The sequence below is a fragment of the Fimicolochytrium jonesii genome (genome assembly GCF_025526975.1).
Source record: "Fimicolochytrium jonesii strain JEL569 chromosome Unknown EV422scaffold_5, whole genome shotgun sequence".
NCBI lineage: Eukaryota > Fungi > Chytridiomycota > Chytridiomycetes > Spizellomycetales > Powellomycetaceae > Fimicolochytrium > Fimicolochytrium jonesii.
Window position 1 is genome coordinate 344,431 of NW_026515672.1, and position 16,322 is coordinate 360,752.

At 54.6% G+C, this 16,322-nt stretch overlaps 6 protein-coding genes across 6 annotated transcripts; 2 read left to right on the forward strand and 4 right to left on the reverse strand.

Annotated features, from left to right (window-relative positions):
- Positions 1-266: 266 nt before the first annotated feature.
- EV422DRAFT_356281 (P-loop containing nucleoside triphosphate hydrolase protein) lies at positions 267-3,058 on the reverse strand. Its single transcript, XM_053066598.1, has 5 exons — positions 2,558-3,058; positions 2,154-2,486; positions 1,134-2,086; positions 724-1,066; positions 267-648 (listed from the first exon to the last, which is right to left on the reverse strand). Exons 1-5 carry the CDS (start codon positions 2,676-2,678, stop codon positions 533-535), a joined length of 1,866 nt encoding a protein of 621 aa, XP_052927509.1. The 5' UTR covers positions 2,679-3,058; the 3' UTR covers positions 267-532.
- Positions 3,059-3,639: 581 nt separating this feature from the next.
- On the reverse strand, positions 3,640-6,272 carry EV422DRAFT_356590 (uncharacterized protein). Its single transcript, XM_053066601.1, has 2 exons — positions 6,202-6,272; positions 3,640-6,127 (listed from the first exon to the last, which is right to left on the reverse strand). The coding sequence occupies exon 2, from the start codon at positions 5,977-5,979 to the stop codon at positions 3,844-3,846; it is 2,136 nt and encodes a 711-aa protein (XP_052927510.1). The 5' UTR covers positions 5,980-6,127; positions 6,202-6,272; the 3' UTR covers positions 3,640-3,843.
- Positions 6,273-6,579: 307 nt separating this feature from the next.
- Positions 6,580-8,642, forward strand: EV422DRAFT_573379 (WD40-repeat-containing domain protein; the record flags this gene model as incomplete). The annotated part of the gene is made up of 7 exons (XM_053073171.1): positions 6,580-7,058; positions 7,174-7,247; positions 7,334-7,449; positions 7,525-7,684; positions 7,749-7,945; positions 8,013-8,269; positions 8,300-8,642. Exons 1-7 carry the CDS (start codon positions 6,997-6,999, stop codon positions 8,640-8,642), a joined length of 1,209 nt encoding a protein of 402 aa, XP_052927511.1. The 5' UTR covers positions 6,580-6,996.
- Positions 8,643-8,953: 311 nt separating this feature from the next.
- On the reverse strand, positions 8,954-10,044 carry EV422DRAFT_356413 (Sedlin). The gene is made up of 4 exons (XM_053066600.1): positions 9,728-10,044; positions 9,555-9,616; positions 9,409-9,494; positions 8,954-9,338 (listed from the first exon to the last, which is right to left on the reverse strand). Exons 1-4 carry the CDS (start codon positions 9,928-9,930, stop codon positions 9,246-9,248), a joined length of 444 nt encoding a protein of 147 aa, XP_052927512.1. The 5' UTR covers positions 9,931-10,044; the 3' UTR covers positions 8,954-9,245.
- A 250-nt stretch (positions 10,045-10,294) lies between these two features.
- EV422DRAFT_565411 (ribose 5-phosphate isomerase A-domain-containing protein) lies at positions 10,295-11,380 on the forward strand (the record flags this gene model as incomplete). The annotated part of the gene is made up of 5 exons (XM_053072310.1): positions 10,295-10,358; positions 10,455-10,523; positions 10,582-10,901; positions 10,988-11,262; positions 11,356-11,380. 5 exons carry the CDS (start codon positions 10,295-10,297, stop codon positions 11,378-11,380), a joined length of 753 nt encoding a protein of 250 aa, XP_052927513.1.
- Positions 11,381-11,521: 141 nt separating this feature from the next.
- Positions 11,522-13,072, reverse strand: EV422DRAFT_493687 (Hydroxyethylthiazole kinase family-domain-containing protein; the record flags this gene model as incomplete). The annotated part of the gene is made up of 1 exon (XM_053067687.1): positions 11,522-13,072. The coding sequence occupies one exon, from the start codon at positions 13,070-13,072 to the stop codon at positions 11,522-11,524; it is 1,551 nt and encodes a 516-aa protein (XP_052927514.1).
- Between the last annotated feature and the right edge of the window lie 3,250 nt (positions 13,073-16,322).

Sequence of the window (16,322 nt, forward strand, 5' to 3'; positions counted from 1 at the left end):
AAGTGCATATCGAGCAAGAGAGCCGAGATGACGCCCGCGGTTCAGACACCCAAGGCAGCGGCGAAAGCCGGGGAGCATGTATGCGGTATATGTGAGAAGGTGTTTACGTCTGGGTGCCCATAAGGGGCATCATACGAGGAGGAACTAGGTAGAGCCGGTAACGGCGAAGAGAAGGTGATGGATGGATTGTCTGTGGAGATAGACAAAGGGGACGGACGATGGAGCCTTTCATATTTCGGACAAGGGGATGTAGATTCAGCAAAATCACGGTGTTCTATAGACGCCTGACAAGTACAAACAGAGGGAGAAACGATTATGCAAAATGAATAACAGATTCAGTTCTACGCGTGCTATGTGGCACCTTGGCCCCCGCAGACCTGGTTGAATGAGACTGAATCGCGCCCTCTAATACTACGATGATATGTACGAATAACGGTAGACCCGTGCATGCTGCTATATATGAATGCCCATCTCGTATATAAATACCGCAACTGTGTGGGCGAGATGAATCGACTCGATGGTGGGGCTGTCTCTAAATATCTCCAAAATCAGGGCGGCCCTTCCGTGTTTGGGCTTTGCGCTTGGTTGAATCCAGTTCCTTTTTACGGGTTCGGATGGTGGATGGTGTGATCTCGATCACTTCGTCGTCTGTGCGGGATGAACAGATGGTTTTTAACGACGGCGACGAGTGAGGCCCCATGTGGAAGTACGCCTAGACCATACCTTGGACGTAAGCAATCATTTTCTCCAGCCCAAACTGCTCAACTGGCGACAATCGAATGGCCTCATCCTTCGCGACCGTCCTAATATTCGTCAACTGCTTTGCCTTCGACGGGTTAACCTCCAGGTCGTGTTCACGGTTATGTTCTCCGATAATCATTCCGGGGTACACCTTGACACCAGGCCCGACGAAGAGCTTGCCTCGGGGCTCGATGGATGCGAGGGCGTAGCCGGTGGTTTCGCCGAGGGCGGTGGAGATGATGGAGCCTTTCCGTGTCTTTTCGAGAGCGCCGCGGTAGGGCTCGTAGCCGCGGAGCATGTAGTTGATGGTTCCTTGTCCGTGTGTCTTTTGGAGGAACAATGTCGGTGAAACCTATTTTTCATACTTTACTGTGCTGGCACACGGAACTTACGTCGTTCTTGAACTCGGCAGGGTATCCCAACAACCCACGTGTTGGAATCTCGAAAATGAGCCTGGCCTTATCCCCACTCTCCGTGTAACTCTTCATATCTCCTTTCCGCTTCGTGATCTTCTCAATCACAGTGCCAGCATGCTCATGCTCAACGTCGATGGTCAGTTCCTCGATGGGCTCCAACACCTGCTTGTTCTTGCCTTCGCCTTCCGTGCGGTAAATGACACGCGGTGGAGAGACGGAGATCTCGAACCCTTCTCTGCGCATAGTCTCGATGAGCACGCCCATTTGCAGCTCGCCACGACCCTTGACTTCGTAAGCTTCCCCGTGCTCGACGACTTCCAGCGCAACATTGGTTTCTGTCTCCTTCAGAAGACGTTCACGGATCACCTGCGACGTCAGGAGCTTGCCCTCCTTGCCACCCAACGGCGAGTCGTTCACATAGAAGAACATAGAAATCGTCGGTGGGTCGACTTTGGTGAAAGGCAGGGGTGTGTCCACAACATGCTCGCAGATGGTGTGATTCACGTATGCTCCATCGATACCAGCGACGGACACAATGTCACCTGCTCCAGCGACCTCGGTAGGAACCTGCTCGAGCCCCTGTCGCAGAAGCAGCTTGGTAACTTTGCCCTCAACAGCAACCTTTCCCTCCGTGTTCAGCGACTTGATCTTGTCGCCTACACGGATAGTCCCAGACTGGACTTTCCCCATGTAACATTTGCCGACGTAAGGGTCGCTTTCGATTTGTGTGACGAGCATGGAGAAGGGTGCAGTGCGGTCGACTGATGGCGGGGGGACCTTCTCCAAGATCTGATCGAGTAATGGGAGGATGTTGTCTCTGCTGCCATCGACCTCAGTTGTCGCCCATCCGTCCTTTGCTGATGCATAGATGATAGGGTAGTCCAATTGCTCATCGGTAGCGTCCATACCAATGAAAAGCTCAAGAAGCTCTGAAAAGCGGTAAGAGCAGGTTAGCTCTGTGCATCGCCAAAGTAAGCTGATGCGATCGGCTCGTACCATCCTCGACCTGATCAGGCCGCGCCGTCGGCCTATCGACCTTGTTCATGACCACCAAAGGCTTCAAGTTCTTCTCCAAAGCCTTCGACAGCACAAATTTTGTCTGCGTCATCGGCCCTTCGGTCGCACACACAACCAGGCACACACCATCCACCATCGACAACACCCGTTCCACTTCGCCTCCGAAATCCGCGTGTCCTGGCGTATCGACGATGTTGATACGGTGCCCTTTATACGTGATTCCGGTGCTCTTTGACAGGATAGTAATGCCCCGCTCCTTTTCGAGGTCATTGGAATCCATGACTCGTGCCCCAGACTCCATCTTCGCCGCGCCTAGTGAAATATATGTGAGACTGTGCGTCCTGTCGGAAGGTCAGCATTCGAAAGGGTAACAGCACACCCACCTGACTGGCGCAACAGCTGGTCAACCAGCGTTGTCTTGCCGTGATCGACGTGAGCAATAATGGCCAGCTGACAGAAAGAAAGAACCGACGTAAATTCGAAACTCCGACAGCTATCTCTCATACTCTCGACAACTCACATTCCGAATTTGCTTCACGTCAACGCATCCGTCGTCGTTAATGAATTCAGGAGCAACTTCAGCTAAAGAAGCCGACGCATACCGCCGCCGAGCCTGGGCCCTGGCCGCTACACGCGCGAGTGGGACCGCTGCCGACCCAAGAGAGGCACGCAGCGAGTGGAAGTGCCGACCGGATATTATCCGAGGCGCGCCGTATGCTCTTGGGACGACCTGGCGCAATGCGGAAGCCGACCTCCGGGCGACTGACTTTGCGAGGAAGGACATTGTTGCTGTGCTGGGGTTGGCGGCTTCTCTTGCGAAATCGAGGTCGCCGGCTGTGCGAATGGGTACAGTACAGGGGTTAGCAGGAATTTTTCCAACGAGGTGATTTTCCTGCGCGTCCTGCTTTTTCCGACAGGCGCGTTTTCTTCGCCAAAAGCGCATTTCGACAACTATCGACGGCTGGCGGACTTGCTGGAAATATCCTTCCAAACGGCAATATTCATCAGCTACGTACAATATGAGAGAAGCTAGGAGGTTATGACTCAAAGACGGACGGACCATATGCACACATTTCTGGTTGTTCCAAAACAGGTAGAAACACCCGCTTACCCGTTGAGTTTGCAGAATGGGAAGTGCAGCGGAATCGCAACCAGGAAGGAACAGGGGTGTCAGGAGTCACCAGGCAAAAAAAACACCAACTTTGTTAAGGCGAGGGAAAAGGTGAAAGGGGGTATTTGTAATAGACACCATGCGAACTAATCGTGCAAGACATGATCAGCGCAATATCACAAATGCATGTGTGGTGGATTGCGCAAGTGAGGGGCGAGTATGGGTGTCATAGCAGGAGGGCCGTGGGGATGTGGGATATGTGTGTGGGGAAAAGAGGTGCGTCTTGCACGTCCTATGACACTATAATGCGTGCTGGCCACCCTCCGTCACCCAAAATCCACCGTCAATGAATGAAAGGGGATGAACGATGGATACCCTAGCCGCAGAAATGTCCACACGAGATGATTTGTTGAAATGACGAGTGATGTTGCAGGTGAAATGGCGCCAGAAATAAATCGATCGACATGCTGAAAGATGCAAGTCGTCGAATACATGCTTGTGGTGATGAATGTTGGTTGGTATATTGAAGAGAAGACCCGCGTGGCTGTCGGATGCGATCTATCCCATCCGCATCCTTTTTGGCTTGTAATCGTCGCGGCCAGCCGAAGCGGCGCCCAGAGGGAAGGGAGGCGGCGGCAAAGGCATGTCCCATTGTGACAACGGCATCATCGGCATCCCATTGATCTGCGGGCCAGGCATCATATGCATGGCCCCGCCCATCATGTTCATGGGAACGGGCGGCGTAGGGCCCACGGGCTGCATCCCACCGGCAAGGTATCGACCGTCAATGGTATCAAAGTAATTGCCGACGTTTTCTGGGCAGACGATCACTGCGTGATTGCCAAGGCACCGGAGGCATTGATGACGACGCTCGCAGGTCGGGCCACTGTGGCAGTTTCGGGACGAGTTCCAGGTCAGGCAATACTCGATGCCGGGTTCCGAGGGCGGCGGGATGTCACAGTCGAGCCAGCGATGGTCACCGGCGGCGCAACGAAGGCATCGATGCTCGCGATGGCATTGCTGCCCACACTCTTCGTTGTTGAAGCGAAAGCAGCTGGTGCGTTTGTTATTGCACGCATGGAAAGGATGGTGCCCGCCGCATGCGACGCAAAGGTGGCGAAAGGTACAGCCTTGACTTCTGCACTCCGAGCGATTGTAGTCATAGCATATATTGCTGGGACCGGATCCTTGTCGAGAGTGGCTGAACGGTCCGACCCGAGGGTCATACCCTGCCGGAGGCACGGTGCTCGGGCGACGTTCGACGCGAACGTCGCGGTCGTTGTCGGGCGACCTCGCGCGCTTATTAGGGATCGCCGCGGCGTGGGGTACTACGGCATGCTGCTTTTCGGCAGCACCGGCCAGCTCAGTTCGTGGAGGTTCCACCGAGGCTGGAGATGTGCGGGCGCGCTCCTCTGTGGAAGCGTCGCTCGTCTTGCGTAAAGGGATCCGTCTCGAGGCGGGAGTCACAGCCGATTGCTTCTCTTTCTGCGGAAGATGGCTGGCGGCCTTAGGGGCATCGACTGCGGGTGCCGACGGTGCAGAGACCGGTGTCTGATCCGGCTTCTCAAGGGGCTTCAAACGGTCCGGTCCGAAAGGTCGCTCCATCAGCAACTTTTCATAGGCCAAGGCGCTCTCGTACTCTTTGTCCGAAATTTCAACCCTAAGCTCGACGTACTTCCGGATGCCATTCATCTCATGGATTCCGCCTTGCTTACGAGCAAGTGCCGCTTCTTTTTTGTCAAGTTGTTCACGCAACACCTTGATATCTTCCTTCAACCTTTCAATATCCTTCTCGATCTCGGCCTTTTGTCGGTCGACGATAGCGAGCTCGCTTTCCTCACTCTTTCGATCATACCGCATTCGTCTCATAACCGCCCTGTGAGTCTCCAGTGCGACATCCACGATGGGGATCGGGCCGGGTTTCCATGACGACTTGTCGCCGTTGGGAAGGGTTAAGTGCGCTGGCTCTAAGCCTGGAGGGTATATGGGGGAGGTGGCTGAAGGTTCCTTGGACTGGGTTTTTTGATTCGCCGCAAAAGGCACCGAGACGCAGGAAGATTCGCGTCGAGGAGACGATTGGGACTTGCCGGGCGAGACCGTGCTTGAGCTCCAGGGAGCAGAGGAGTCAATCGACGGACTGGTGGTTCGTTCGCGCGAAGCTCGGGCGTCACGGACGGAATGCTGACGGCCACGTAACTCACGCGAAGCTGCTTGGTGGGGCACTTGGTCGCTTTCGGCAATATCGACATCCATTGGCTCAACTTTGATACGAAGGAGACCATCATCGGTGCTCTTGGCTGCTGCTTCATGTGGAGTTACGAGCTCCTTCCGGATTGTAGGAACAATGGAGGTAGAATCAGCGGAAGCTGAAGATCCGGGAGAGGTGCGAGTACCGTTCTCCACGGCTTGCGCATAGGTCTTGCCACCGGCGGTAGTCTGCTTGCCTGCAGGATCGGTTTCATCACGCATGCGCGACACTTGGGCTCGCGCGCTCGCATTCAATCGTTCCAAGATGGCTCCAATCGTTTTCTCGTCCATTAAGTGGCCAGTGTGATTGAAGTCGGTCGGAGTGTACGCGCGTGATTTTGGTGAATAGCTGGGGGTTATGGGTTCGCACGAACCTTGGCCTTCCAGTTGGGCACCTGGCTGGTTGGCTTCCAAGACAGCAGGTGCTTGACGGATTGTGTCAGTCATGACTGAAGAGTAACAAAAATCTGAACCGAGGAAAGGGCTCTGTCTCTACGAGAAACAGTGTCCCACAGCGCAAGAAACGACACTGCGTGGTTTCTCAAAGTTTCACAGTAATTTCGTCTTGAAGCCGCCGGCCGTTCTCGTTTCGCTACTGCATGAGGACAGTTTACCTGTGAGTGTCAAGCGGACTCTCGGAAAAAGTAACAACTTGCAAACAAAACTCACACTGCGAAATACTCACACTCGCCGAAGTGAATATGCCGAATTTTTGCCTCTTCTTCGACAGAGGTGGATTTGAAATACTTTCGGGTTCGCAAGCGATAGGTCGGTAACCTGGATGTCGGCAACTGTTGTTCTCAGTAGTACTCCGCTCGTTTGCGATAGAAAGTTGGAGTGTTCTGAAGGCAAGTAAAGTCGATGGGGATTGCGCCTCTTACGACAGCGAGTAGATTGCCATTGTTTACAGTCCGAGCCGCTACTTGGGTATAAGCGCAACCTTGTTTGCGTTTGCTTACGGCTGGCTGGGTTCGGAGGGATTGATGGAAGGTTGTAAGGAAACTTGATAACTTGACAAGCGGGACTCGAGAGACTTGCGCTTGCCTACTGTAATTGACACTTTCTTCAGCGAGTTTGACGGGCATTCCCTCGCTCCACTGATTAGCGCTCTGATTGGCAAACGAGCCCAGTTCTAACCTGCGATGATCAGGATCCGTTCAATGTGCGCTCAGAAACGGCTAAAGACCTGGGTGTGTCACGGTGAGCAATTCGCGGCAGTCATGTCAGGCGCACGTCCCGAGAGCTTGCTACCCCTCAAAAACTCCATATCAAACTGGCAAACCAACCCAAGTCTCACCAGACTATTGTCAACCATTACAAACACTTCCCATCGGGGTGCTATACTTCTTCGTCCGTACGTCTCCTCCTCCTCTTTAAACGAGATCATCCCGTTTCTCTTTCGTCGCTCAATCGTCCAGCGATCATCACCTTCATATCACGACTGAGACGTGTTCGTTCCCCACGATGAACATCGGCCGAAAGTCGAACAACGAGCTCTTGTTCATCAACTTCAACCAGGATTTCAGGTACGGGAAAGCTCTCACGGCGGCGGATTATTCCCATTTCATCTTGGTTCGTCTCCCTGTGGAAGACGTCTGACTCGTTCGGTGCTGACGGCCCGGTCTCTCTTCGCTTTACTAGTTGTGTGTCGGTTGGTACCCGTCATGGGTACAGAATCTATAACTGTGATCCGATAGGAAAATGCTATGGGCAAAGTATGTGGTAGTCGGTGACAATCCAGAGCTCGTACGGGACATGGCGATGGGACCTAACACCTCCTCTCGACATTATGTCTCTCCAGCTCAGGGTGGAATAGGGATCGTAGAAATGTTGTTTTGCACCAGTCTAGTAGCGCTGGTGGGCGCAGGGGAGCAACCGGCGTTCTCCCCTCGTCGTTTGCACATCACAAACACTAAGGTGGGTGAGTTCATCGCATCGTTTCCAAAACAAGGTACCATGTTAGCTCACTTTATCGGTCCGACGTACTTCTAGCGACAATCAACGATATGCGAGCTGACATTCGTCACCGCAATACTGGCCGTCAAGCTGAACCGGAAACGTCTGGTGGTTATTCTGGAAGAGCACATCTACATATACGACATCAGCAATATGAGGTTGCTTAGGACGATAGATACCAGCCCGAATCCCAATGGTGGGTGGTGGGCACGTCTTTCGGCAGATATGGACTGAGCTGACGGCAAAACATGTTTTTCAAGCTCTCTGCGCCTTGTCGCCATCATCTGATAACTGCTATCTCGCATACCCACCAAACGCATCGGGAGCAGCCGGCGAGCTTCTGCTATTCGACGCCATAAATCTGCAAGCCATTCATATCTTGCAAGCTCATAAAAGTCCTCTGAGCTGCATTGCCTTCAACTACGATGGAACAATGGTGGCAACGGCCAGCGATAAGGTGAGGAGTTCATGTGTCAAACACCAAAGAGTGCGAAATGGAGAACTGACGCTATACGATACGTCAGGGAACAATAATCCGAGTCTTTTCGGTGCCGACAGGAGACAAAGTCTTCCAATTTCGTCGCGGGACCTACCCTGCCCGTATCTACTCGATATCGTTCAACCTCGAAGCGACTCTGCTATGTGTGTCAAGTGCGACGGATACGGTGCATGTGTTCAAACTGATCACGGAGCAAGAACAGGCGGCCGCTGCCGAGGCAAAACAACGAAGAAGCAGTGGGTCGGGTTCGGGTTCGAGGAAGAATAGCGTTATTAATTCATTGTGAGTAAGCAATGTGACGCAAATCCATAGCACAGTCACTGACAAATCTTCTGATTGCAGAAAATCCCCCTTAGTCAGTGCCGCCGGCTCAGTCGGCTCCTACTTCCTCCCCGACATGCTGACCGAAATGTGGGAACCATCACGCGACTTCTGTTTCGCCAAACTTCCCTCAGGCAGCAAAGGGTCGCCCAACATCTGCGCCATCAGCAGCTTAACGCCTGCGACCCTGGCGGTGGTGACCGCCGAGGGGTGGTTTTACCAGTATGCGGTGGACCTGGAGAACGGCGGCGAGTGTAATCTGGTGAAGGAGTTTCCGATTTTAGAGAATGAGGCGGGGCAAGCTGGGCCTGCGAATACCGAGGGAAGTGCATAGCAGTCGCTAGCCTACCCATCGTGTTGAGTTTAGGCTGGGAGAATTCTGGAGCGACAGCCACTGGTTTGGCGAAAAGCAAGTGTTTTGGAATATAGGGTTTATGTACATACTTTTTTGTAGCTTTTCTCTTTGAGTTATCGTCGAGGGGCGCATCTACGTAGTTTCCAGAATAATCAATTGTGATGAATCTGAAGGGTCGGGATTGCGTACGCCTATTGGCATTTCGCTATTTCGAGACGGGTATTCACATCGCACTTAATTGAAGCCCAGCTCACTCGGGACACACTCGTGAAACGTTACCAAAAAACTGTGCTGAAGCGAGGGCAGCCACAGTTTTTACGCCCGATAGAGAAACCCTTCTGCTCTTTAACCTGTCCGCATCAGCGCTTCCGGCCCCTCCTGATCATCCTCCCTAAATCCACTCGATCACAGATATCCCTGTACATTTCCAGCTCTGCGGTCTGCGTCCGATAGTTGTCCTCTCACAACCATCTGCCACCAGCGCATCCGATCCGCATCGAAGAGTCCCCAGGCCCAAAAAAGTTACTCCCAATCCCTAGTCGCCCTGTCCAGCTGGATCCCTAGGAAGACATTTTGTTCTGCTCATAACCACTTCCGCGCTAACGCCTTCACCTTCGCGTCGAACATTGGGGATGTGATGGGCGCGTTTATTTCGGTGAATGGGTTCAACAAGGTCTGGTGACGGGTATAGATGAGTCGGCCGATTCGGTGGCACAGGCGGTCGATACTGAAAACCCTGACCTACCTTGATATACAGCTCATGCGTGTCCTGGAAGAAATTCCGGATACCGTCGATGTTTGATGTTTCGTGGAGGAGCATGAACTTTGCGCCTGTGAGAGGGTTTTGTTAGTGGTGTTTCGAGCGAACAACTTCAACCAAGAGACACATACCGCTCGCTGTCACGTATGCCGAGATGTACCACTCGTTGAACTTGTCTACTATCTTTAAGTACCTGCAACCGATATGCAAGACGGTCAGACTCCCGAGTCCACTTTCTAGAAATCGCCCTACCACACACCCATTGAACCCGCCACATTTCATCCGCAACCATCCCCAAACTCACATAGAAGTCGACCCCCACATCAGCTCCTCCACAACATCCAGCGCCGCGTGTACAATGAACTGGTTCAAATGCTTATGCTCCTCCTTCCTGTTCTGGCCGCCCTGGGCATCTCCGGCTGTGTTGCGCGTCTGGGGCCCCCACTCGGCTTCGTAGAGGGGGTTGTCGCGTGTGCCGACGAGGGCGAAGTAGGAGTTTGAGGACATGCGGTGGTTGGTTGAGGTGGCAGGGGACTTCAAGAGGCTTGGCGAGGTCGTCGTATGCTTCAGTGACTTTGAAGATGGCGGAACCGCAGGGGAGGAACTGGGAGGAAGTGCCTTCACCTCCTTCACTGTTCAGTCACTAGTGCCAGCGTGAGGCTTGCTTCTCATTTCGCACTTTTCGCTGCTTCTCAATTGCGCCGCGAGAACCACCCATCGTGCCCTGCAAACTCATATGGTGGGGGCCATATTCCCACGGCAAGCTTCCGCTCACTTCCTCCGTCTTACGACCACCGCTGCGAAGCCAACAACTCGGGCCTCTCGGTCGTCTCCGTTCTCACACGTCACTTCTGCACGAGACAACAGGTTCATGGCGTCCGTCACTCACGATACCGCCGCGGCCGTCAAGCTGGCCGACGAGCTCGTTGCCGAAGGTTAGTGTGAATAAGGAGAAAGCGTGCTCGGGAAAGGTGAATGTGCATCGCGGAGGTTTGTGTATAACGTGCTCCGCCCTACTGTTTTTCTCATAGCAAAGCGCAAAGCATCGTACGCTGCAATCGACGAGCATGTCAATGCTAGCACTCGGGTTATTGGCATAGGTAGGACATATCTTGAGGAAATTTACGAAAACGGCCACTCGCTCACTTCGTGCCCAAGGATCTGGCAGCACCGTCGTCTTCTGCGTCGACCGGCTCCGGGAACGTTATACCTCCGAGTCCCTCCCTCTTCTCGCCTGCATCCCCACCTCCTTCCAATCAAGGCAACTGATCATTGAAGCCGGTCTCCCGCTGTCGGAACTCAACCAGTTCCCAGAGATTGACGTCGCGTTTGATGGCGCGGATGAGGTGGATGCGGCGTTGAACTGCATAAAGGGCGGTGGCGCGTGCCAGCTGCAGGAGAAGTTGGTAGCTAATGCTGCCAGGAAGTTTGTGGTGGTGGCGGATTACAGGAAGGATTCGAGGGTGTTGGGGACGCAGGTTTGTCATCTAGTCCCGTTCTTGGCGCCAAACTCTACCCGGGCATGAGAGCAGACCGTTGATGCCGGATGACTTCCCCATCGCAGTGGAAGTTGGGAGTCCCCCTCGAAGTGATCCCAATGGCCTACGTGCCAATCCTCGCCAAGCTCAAATCCCTCGGCGGAAAGCCAACGCTCCGTATGGCGATGCGGAAAGCCGGGCCGGTGGTCACCGACAATGGGAACTTTGTGATTGACGCGGAATTCGGAGAAATCACGGATCCAGTTAAGCTGGAGCGGGAGCTGATCACGATACCGGGGATTGTGGAGACGGGGCTGTTCTGTGGGATGGCAAAATGGGCGTATTTCGGGGGTCAGGATGGGTAAGTTGGTCTCTCATTGCGCTTTGGCGGTCGCTGGTTGACGACGGTGAGCTGGGTCGGGTTCCTCCCAACTGATAGACGATTCATCTGTAGGAAAGTGATCACGCGCAAAGTTTGAAGAATAATGAGAAGAGGCATGATGCGTATGTAGAGAGATAGCATTTTTCAAATAGCAGTGAGATTTCAACAGATGTACAGGAAACATCTTACGCCGTATGGAACTCAACCAACTCTATCTACGTCTACGGAGAGAAGAGGTTTACAGCACTTGCACCAAAGCCCCTGCGCGAATCGCATCTTCGTCTAGTTTGGACAATGCATCATGCAAAGAGACCTTGAAGCTGCCCGGTCCATCAACCTTTCCACTCTTCACCGCATTCTGTGCAGCTAAGCCCATGCACACCAAACCGCCAACAGCCGAGACCAATGGGGTAGCTTTCACGCCAGCAAAGCACGCCACGAGAGTCGATGTCGAGCAACCTGTTCCGGTCAGTGTGCCCAACCACTCGTTCCCGTTGAACACCTTCACGACCTTGGTACCGTCCGAGATGTTGTCCACAGGCCCAGACATGGCCACACATGTGCCCTGTAGCCGCGACGCCAGTTGCGAAACGAGCTTCTCCGGCTCGCTAACAAACCCAACGCTTTCCACACCACGCATCTCGATGCCCTCCAGCCCCGCAATTGCGCCGATTTCTCCCGCGTTACCTTTCACAACTGTCATCTTCACCTTCTCTATCAGGTCCAAACACGTTTGTTTACGGAAAGGCGTCGCCCCTGCGCCCACAGGGTCGAGGATGACGGGGACGTTCAGCTCATTGGCTTTGGAACCTGCGATGTGCATTGCTTCGATCCATTGCGGGGACAGGGTGCCGATATTGATGACCAAAGCCTGGGAAACGGCGGTGATATCGGCGACTTCGTTGGTGGCATGGGCCATGACCGGCAGACCGCCGAGTTGGAGGATGGTGTTGGCCGTGTCGTTCATGACGACGTAGTTGGTAATATTGTGGATAAGGGGTTTGTTGGATTTGATGAGGCGGAAGGCGGATATGACATCGTCTACTAGCGATGTGGCGGCGGGATCCCTGATCAAAGATGTTCCCACGGACAATGTTGTTGATGCGGATATCGCTGAGCGGACTTTGGCAGCCAATTCGGCAGCTGCCCCTTTGGGATCTGTCTGCGAAATGATCGCAGATACGACCGCAACCCCTTGCAACGTCGTCTGCGGTCCCTTATCGTCCGCCGGCACAACCGTACTCTTCAGAATCTCCTCCACGTTCCCCTTGTTGATGCCCCCAATCGTACACACCGGGATATGGAATGGCCTCACAGTCCTCAGAATCTCCTTCACCCCCTCGAATCCCAGCGGCGCAAACCCCGTTGGGTGCTTTTTGGTGTTTGTGGGGAAAATCGCAGCCGTGCCGATATAATCCGCCCCTTCACTGACCGCAATCAATGCCTGTTGCGGTGTCTCCACCGTCGCCCCAATGATTTTCCCCGGCCCAAGAATGCGCCTCGCTATCGATAAAGGCATATCACCCTGTCCAATATGAATCCCATCCGCTTCCACAGCCAGGGCGACATCCAGCCGGTCGTTGATGAGGAGTGGGACATTTGCAGCGCGGCAGATTTGGAGGAGTCGACGGGCGACGGCGACGAAGGCTTTTGTGTCGAGTTTCTTTTCGCGCAGTTGGACGAGGGTAACGCCGCCGGCGATGGCTTGCTGGACGACTTCGATGAGGTCGCGGCCGGCGAGGAGGTCTTGGTCGGTGACTAGGTAGAGGCTCAAGTCGAAGGACGGCATCTTCAGAGCTGAGGTAAGACGACGAGACAAGTTGGGAAGGGAACAAGGAGTCAAGGACCCTTGTGTTGTGAGATGGTCTGGGTGTTGTTGGTGTGCTGAGGCAGAGCAGGGCTGGCGAAAAAGGACTTACCGTCTCTCTCCTGGGCCCCTGTAAGAGAAAGCTCAATGAGGTATATTGTCAACGTCTCAAGCTCTATTATGGATGAAGACTAAAAAGGGGAAAAGGACCAGCGTACTCCGACAAGTAGGGAAGAAAACAATAAACTAGAGTGGGGTCACGTGGACGCATGCTTCTCTCACACCCCCCCTAAAACTCGAAGAGTTTTACAGAGAAGCATAGAGGATGGGGTTGGGAATGGGGAAGTCGGTGGTGACGGTGGTGATGCCTAAACTTCCGAGGAAGTGGGGACGGCAGAGGACCGGTGTCTCATTGTTGGTCGCTTGCGGTGGATGCGTCGTCGGCGGTTGGGGTCGGCGGAAGGGGGTCGTGCTGGTGGACGGTAGTTCGGATCGGCCAGTTATTTTGGTAGGCGGCGAAGGCGACGGACTTAGCCACGGCGTGGAGGGGTACCCAGTCTGCGGTGTACGGGGATTCGCCTGACCGGCGTGCGAGGTAAAACATCCGCCCGTACGTCTTGCGTTCCCGGAGGATTTCTGCATATGGATGGCCGTCGGCGCTGATTGTATACAGTGGTGGCTTCTCTGCGGTGTAGAGTCGGAGCACGTCGCAGTGAAATACGGGATGCTGTCGCTGGAGGATTGGGGGTAGTTGGACTTCGTAGGTATTGGGTTGAGGACCGACCCTGAGGACCGGGTACGGGCCCAGAAATTGGGGCAGAATTTTGAGGTTGGCGTTGGGGAGATTTCTGTACTCGGGGACGGTGATGGCGTCGCGGTGGATAAGTACGTGGGAGCCGGGGCCGAGGCGGGGATCTTGAGGAACTCGGCGTGCGTCGGCGTAGGCTGCGAATCGGTCTTGGGCTTCACGGATACGCTCTTTGAGGAGCATCACAATGTCTCCCATTCGCCCGGCCCATGTGGTCTGCTCTATGGGCTGGAGATTGGTTGTGCCCATGCTGCGCGGTGTCAGGGGGTGAAAGCCGAGATCTGCCTCGAACGGGGTCATTCCGGTGGACGCATTGATGGAGTCGTTGTAGGCGAATTCGAGGGCGGCCAGGTATCTTGACCAGTTTCGCCCGGTGAGGTCAGGAGTGGCGGCGAGCATGTCCTTGAGCGTTTGGACCGCCCGCTCCGTTTGTCCATCGGTCTGTTGATGCGCGGCGGTCGCGATGGCTGTTTCGAAGCCGAGGTATGTTGAGATGGTGCGCCAGACCGCAGCCGTGAACTTGGTGTCGCGATCAGTGACGAGGGTGGATGGGATGCCATGGAGCTTGATGATATTCTCGCAGAAGAGCTCCCCAATCTCCTCGGCCGTGACTTCTCGATGCGTCGGAATCAAGTGGACTCGCTTTGTCAGGCGGTCTACTACGATCATCAGGAGGTCCCGTCCTTTTGCGTCTTTGGGTAAGAATGCGAAATCCAGTGTGACGTCTGACCATCGTGCGCTCGGAATAGGTAAGGGTTGGAGGAGTCCGTGCCGGCGTCGACCTGTTTTGGCTCTCAAGCAGCTGTCGCAACCGGTGACATATGATTTGACTGAGCGCTCCATTCTTGGCCAATAGAACTGGCGAACAAGCTTCTCCCAGGTTCGAAACCAGCCTGGGTGCCCGGCGGCGCCTGCGGTGTGGGCATCGTGGAGGAGTTGCAGTCGCAGCGGGATGTCGGGTACATATAAGCGATGTTCATAGAACAGGAGGCCGTCATCTTCAACGTAGCGCCGCTCTTTTTGGCTACGGGCGGTGACTGGCCGCTTGAGGGCAGCTCGTATGTTGTCTGCGAGGGGGTCCTTGGCTAGTGCGGCGCGTACAATCTCGTGCAGATCGGTGGATGTGGTGACGATGGTTGAGACTTCGGCAATGTTGGAGCATTTGGAGCATTTTGGGGCGTAGTCTGCGCGTCTCGATAGCAGATCGGCCAAGGTATTCGCTTCACCGGGGATGTATTGGATGTTGATTTCGTACTCTTGCAGTGTCTCGATCCACGCGGCCTGTCGACGGGAGATGTGGGGTTGGGTTTCGAGCCAGGTAAGAGCCTTGTGGTCCGTGAGGGCGTAGAAGCGCTGTCCCCGGAGGTATGGAGATAGAGCCTTGATCGCCTCTACGAGTCCCAGGAGCTCCCTTTCGTGCACCCCGTATCTCGTTTGGTATGGAAGTAACTTGCGGCTCCAATACGCGACGGGTCGCATCTCGGGCAGGAGTGTCTTCCAGTCGGCCTGGGCGACGTTGATGTGTTTATCGGGCGGTGGCTGGCTCAGACATGCGCCGATCGCAAACCCGCTGGCGTCGATCTGGAGGAAGATGGGGCGCTTCGAGTCGTACCACTGAAGTACAGGGCTAGTCGAGATTGCTTCCTTGAGATCGGCGAAGGCCGCTGCGGCGTCGGCAGTCCACAGGTAGGGTACGGTCTTGCTGAGGAGGTTGGTCAAAGGTAAGGCCCGGTTGGCGTAGTTGCGCACGTTCCCGGCCAAGTAGTTGGTGAACCCCAAGAAGGCCCTCAGTTCGGCGCGGTCGATGGGTGTTGGCCATTCCCGGACGGCTAGCGTTTTGGCCGGGTCAAGGGCGAGACCGTCTTTGGAGACTAGGAAGCCGCAGAAAAGTGCAGATGGCTGGAAGAACTTGCACTTGGGCAGTTTCGCGGATAAGCCGTTAGCTGCCAATCTTGAGAGCACGATGTGGAGGATCCGCCGGTGTTCTGCATCATCATTGGTGTATATGAGCAGGTCGTCCATATAGATGATCAAGCCTTTGTCGATGAGATCGGCGAACATAGAGTTCATACAACGAGTCCAGGTCGCTGGCGCGGAGGTGAGGCCCATGGGCAGGACTGTCCACTCGAAGTGGCCGAATCTTGTCCGAAACGCCGTCTTGTGCATATCCTTGGGATGAAGTGCGATCTTGTGGTACGCATCGAGGATATCGATAGTGGTGAATTTTGTGGCGCCCGAGAGCCGGTCTCTGAGCTCCGAGAGGTGTGGAATTGGGGTACGATCGGGGACTGTTACTCGGTTGAGAGCCCGGTAATCGACGCAGAATCTGAGCCCGCCATCTTTCTTGGCTACGAAGAGGACGGCCGCTCCCCAAGGGGACGAAGAGGGCTTGATCCACCCCCGCTGGAGTAGTAGTGTGATGCG